This window comes from Silene latifolia, chromosome 10, assembly GCF_048544455.1.
Source record: "Silene latifolia isolate original U9 population chromosome 10, ASM4854445v1, whole genome shotgun sequence".
Lineage (NCBI taxonomy): Eukaryota > Viridiplantae > Streptophyta > Magnoliopsida > Caryophyllales > Caryophyllaceae > Silene > Silene latifolia.
Window position 1 is genome coordinate 27,283,423 of NC_133535.1, and position 4,494 is coordinate 27,287,916.

A 4,494-nucleotide genomic window follows, 5' to 3' on the forward strand; every position below is an offset into this window, starting at 1 on the left:
GTGGTGTAAGGTGGCAGATCTGGGAGAAGGTGGTCGTCGGTGGTCGGAAAAAAGGAGGTGAGGGAAGGCGTGGAGGCTGGGTCGTGAGGGTGAGGCGGAAGAAGGCGGTAGTGGGGTGGTGAGGTGACGGCAGTGTGGTGGTGAGGTGACGGTGGTGGCAGGAGGCTGGTGGGTGTGGTAGTTGTTGGGGGAGGCAGGAAGGACGGAGGGCGGAAGAGAGGAGGGAGGGCGGCAGTGTGGTGGTGGTGGGTTTTTTTTTTATTTTTTTTCCAGATTTGTTAGAGAGGAGAGGGGAATTATTTGGGTTTTTTTTTGAGAGAATTAAATTGGGTTTTTGAGAGGGGTGGTGAATGAATTGTGTGAATGAGAGATAAGTGGGTGGAAAAATAAATTATATATAGTTGATTAGTATTTGGTTAATGTGGATTAGTAAGGTAGTGAGAGAGTGGGCTTAATTAGGCATTAATCCCTTGTTTTTTGTCTTCAATCTCAGCATTTCATAGTGCTCATCCAAGGGCTCTAAGGAGGACTTATGGACTCACACTTAGGAGGGGGACTTATTTGATCTCACCACTTAGGGTCGAGATCCGGTGAGAACCACCCATATAATGAGAACCACTTAACAACCCTTGAATCTAATAATACACAGGCTGAGATTAACTCAACCAAAGCCCAAACTTTTTCGCGCGTCCCACCCAAACCCAACTAATCTTACTCATTTTCTAATTTTGCTTTCTCTCTCTTCTTCAACTCATCTCGTCGACTATGAAAACCTTCCGCCATCACCTATTCGATAATAAAACCTTACTTTCTCTACAATCGAACGATAAATTCTTCGACAATCAACCTTTCGACGCTGCTTCAATCAATAATGCCTTTAAATTCGAGGTAAAATTTCGATCTTTATGATTATTTGTTGTGAAATTAGTTGATTTAGTCGATTAAATTAGATTGTTCGTGAAATTAGGGATTGATTAACCGATTAGAATTCTGAATTGAACAATTATGCTTTTGAATTTAGGATTTCGTCAATTAAATTGGGGAAACTGAGAAATTAGGGTTAGGGCATTTGAAAATTTTGTTGAAACCATGAAATTAGGGTTTGATTCGTCTCTTAAGTTTCTGGATTGATAAATCATGCTTCTGAATTTAGGGTTTCATGAATTAAATTGGGGAAACTGGGAAATTAGGGTTGGAGACCGTTTATGTGCATCAAAATCTTGTTTATGTGCATCCAAAATCTTGTTTATGTGCATCAAATTCCTGTTTAGGTGCATCAAAATGTGATTTTGTGAATCAAATTGGCTTAATTGAGAAATTAGGATTTCATGAATTAAATTGGGGAAACTGCGAAATTAGGGTTGAAGATCGTTTATGTGCATCAAAATCTTGTTTATATGCATCCAAATTCCTGTTTATATGCATCAAATTCCTGTTTAGGTGCATCAAAATGTGATTTTGTCAATCAAATTGGCCTAATAGAAATTAGGGTTTCATGAATTAAATTGGGGAAACTGCGAAATTAGGGTTGGAGACCGTTTATGTGCATCAAAATCTTGTTTATGTGCATCTAAATTCCTGTTTATATGCATCAAATTCCTGTTTAGGTGCATCAAAATGTGATTTTGTGAATCAAATTGGCTTAATTGAGAAATTAGGGTTGGAGAAATTGTGAAATTGAATACATTTGTTAAAATCAGGGACTCAATTTCATGAATTATACTGTTGTATTGTTGCTTATTTAATTTTTGACATTTCTTGTTGCAGCAATATGACAAAGACAACTCCTCAATACTATCACAAACTTCTTCAAATGTCATTACAAACGAAGGAGCGAATGTTGAAGCTAATGCATGTCAGCCTATATTAGAAATATCTGCAATAGCAGTTGAACATGATGTTCCTGAAGTTGTGACTTTCGAATTTGTTGAAGGTACAATTCTATTCATCCTGGTAGTTGCTTGATGTTTTCAGCTTTTTAAAGGTACATTTCATATGCTTTTGTATCCCTCACCTTTCTTACTTTAATTGCACCACATATGCAGATATCATAGTAGAGGAGGCAGAGGACGAGGAGGCAGCAGAAGGTTCTTCAAGCAACACAAATCGGGTTTTTGAGTGTCTCAACCATCTTAAGCCTGTTATTGGTATGCTATTCGATAAGCTTGAGCTAGGTGTTGAGTTTTATGAAGCATATGCAAAAGAATGTGGGTTTGTGACTAGATTCAGCTCACAAAAGTTTAAAAATAGTGTCGTTACGCATAAAAAGTTGTGTGTAATAAGGCTGGAGTATGTGAAGCGAAAGGGAAAAATCACAGAAGGCAAAGGACTAGGATAGAATGTACTTCTTGTATTAAATTTAAGCGAATTTTGGAGGAAGGTCCTGATATGGGTAAATACCAAATATATGATTTTCATGAAGGTCATAATCATATGCCACAAACACCATCAACAATGGTACATTTGACACAAACGAGAGAGTTGAATGTAGTTCACAAAAAATGATAATTGACAACTCCAAAAATAACATAGGTCCAGTTAAGTCGTATAGGTTGTTCAAGGAGTATGTTAGAGGTTATAGGAATGTGGGTGCGTCATTGGAAGACTTTAAGAACTTTTCTAGAGATATCAAAAATTATTTATCAGAGGGGGGTGCTCAAATGCTTATTGAGCATTTTATGAAGATAAAACACATGTGTCCATCTTTTTATTTTGATTTTGAGGTAGACGAGATAGGTCGATTGTCACATGTGTTCTGGGCTGACCCTATTAGTATTAAAAACTATTTACTATTCGGAGGCATGACCTCTTTTGATACGACCTTTAGAAAAAACAAGTATAGGATGATATTTGGTCCTTTTACAGGGGTGGATAATCATAAGAGATGCGTGACCTTTGGGGCTGGACTTATTATAAATGAGAGTAAGGAGTCCTTTGCTTGGCTATTTACGAAATTCGTAGAGGCTATGGGGGGTCGTCATCCAGTTTGTATGATAACTGATGAAGATGCGGGGATAGAAGAAGGAATGAAATTAGCCTGGAAAGACAAGGTGCAACACAGATATTGCATGTGGCACATATTAAAAAAGTTGCCTGAGAAAGTAGGGCCTGTAATATGTAAAGATACTGAGTTCCTGAAGAAGATAAACCGATGTGTTTGGAGCGAAGATGTGGAGCCGCCTGAATTTGAGGAAAGGTGGACAACAGTAGTTGAATCTCATGGGTTATCGGATAACGAGTGGCTTAAGGAGAAGTACAACATTAGAAATATGTGGGTTCCAGCTTACTTTCGTGATCTGTTTTTAGGAGGCTTGATGAGAACGACTTCCAGGTCAGAGTCAGAAAACCACTTTTTCAGCAACTTCACTAATCCTAATTTAACCCTAATTGAGTTTTAGATGAGATTTGAGAGTGCAATGGATGCTCAAAGATGGACTCGTTCGAAACTTGTTGCACAATCAAAAAACTCCTTCCCCCAGTTGTAGACTCCATTAGCCCTAGAAAAGCATGCATCAGAAATCTACACTCCAACAATTTTCGGCGAGTTTCAAAAGGAAGTCGAAGCAGCTTGCTATTCATGTGGTGTTGGGGACAAAGAAAAAGATAAAATCTATCCAATTCTATACACAGATATCATAGATCAAGTTCGAAATAAAACGTATAAGGTTGGTTTTAAGAAGGATGATGTTTCAGTGGTATGCACTTGTAAGAAGTTTGAAAGACATGGAATACTCTGTCGACATGCTCTGCGTGTCTTTAAAGATCGGGGAATTCAGAAAGTTTCAAGTGACTACCTGCTTAGTCGGTGGAGCAAACTAGCAACCTGCCAGCCAATCGTCGGCCCTAATGGCCGATTGCTTGCGATTGTACATCAATGGATGTACGAGAAAAACAAAGTTGGCGAGTTATGGTCGAGTTGTTTACTTGTGTGGCACTTGTTGAACGAGTCCTGGCATTGTGATGAGTTGCTTGGGAATTTGCGTGAGTTCAAGGAAAGGGTAAAAATTACCCCTGATGAAAGTGGAAATACTGGTATTGCAAAGGTAAAGGACAAGAATGCTGAAATTGGGATGCTTTTAGGAACAAACATTCCTAGTGAGATTAAGGTTTTGCCTCCAAGGCAGTGCAAAAACAAAGGCTCGGGAAAAAGGCCGATCTCACAAAGAGAACGAAATGGAGAAGTGAACAAGAAAGCGCTAAGAAAATGCAGGGCCTGTGGGGAGATGGCGAACCACGACGAGGAATTGTGACCGAAGGACAACCGACAATGAGTAGAGTAATTTTTTATTTTACCTTATTGAAAAATTCGGGAATTTTATTTTATTTGATAGATATTGGACATTTGCCTTATTGAATAATTCGGGACTTTTTATTTTATTTGATAGATGTTGGACTTTTTTCTTAAAACGAATGAATGTAACACTTCTAGAATGTAAAGCCCGAGTGTTTCTGTCACCATTATTTCGTGCACATACAACGGTATTTCATGCACAT

The 4,494-nt window shown here is 38.5% G+C and overlaps 1 protein-coding gene across 1 annotated transcript; it reads left to right on the plus strand.

The window, feature by feature from the left end:
* Nucleotides 1-3,068: 3,068 nt before the first annotated feature.
* LOC141607341 (protein FAR-RED IMPAIRED RESPONSE 1-like) lies at nt 3,069-4,250 on the plus strand. The gene is made up of 3 exons (XM_074426695.1): nt 3,069-3,253; nt 3,307-3,331; nt 3,486-4,250. The coding sequence occupies exons 1-3, from the start codon at nt 3,069-3,071 to the stop codon at nt 4,248-4,250; spliced, it is 975 nt and encodes a 324-aa protein (XP_074282796.1).
* The last annotated feature ends 244 nt before the right edge of the window (nt 4,251-4,494 follow it).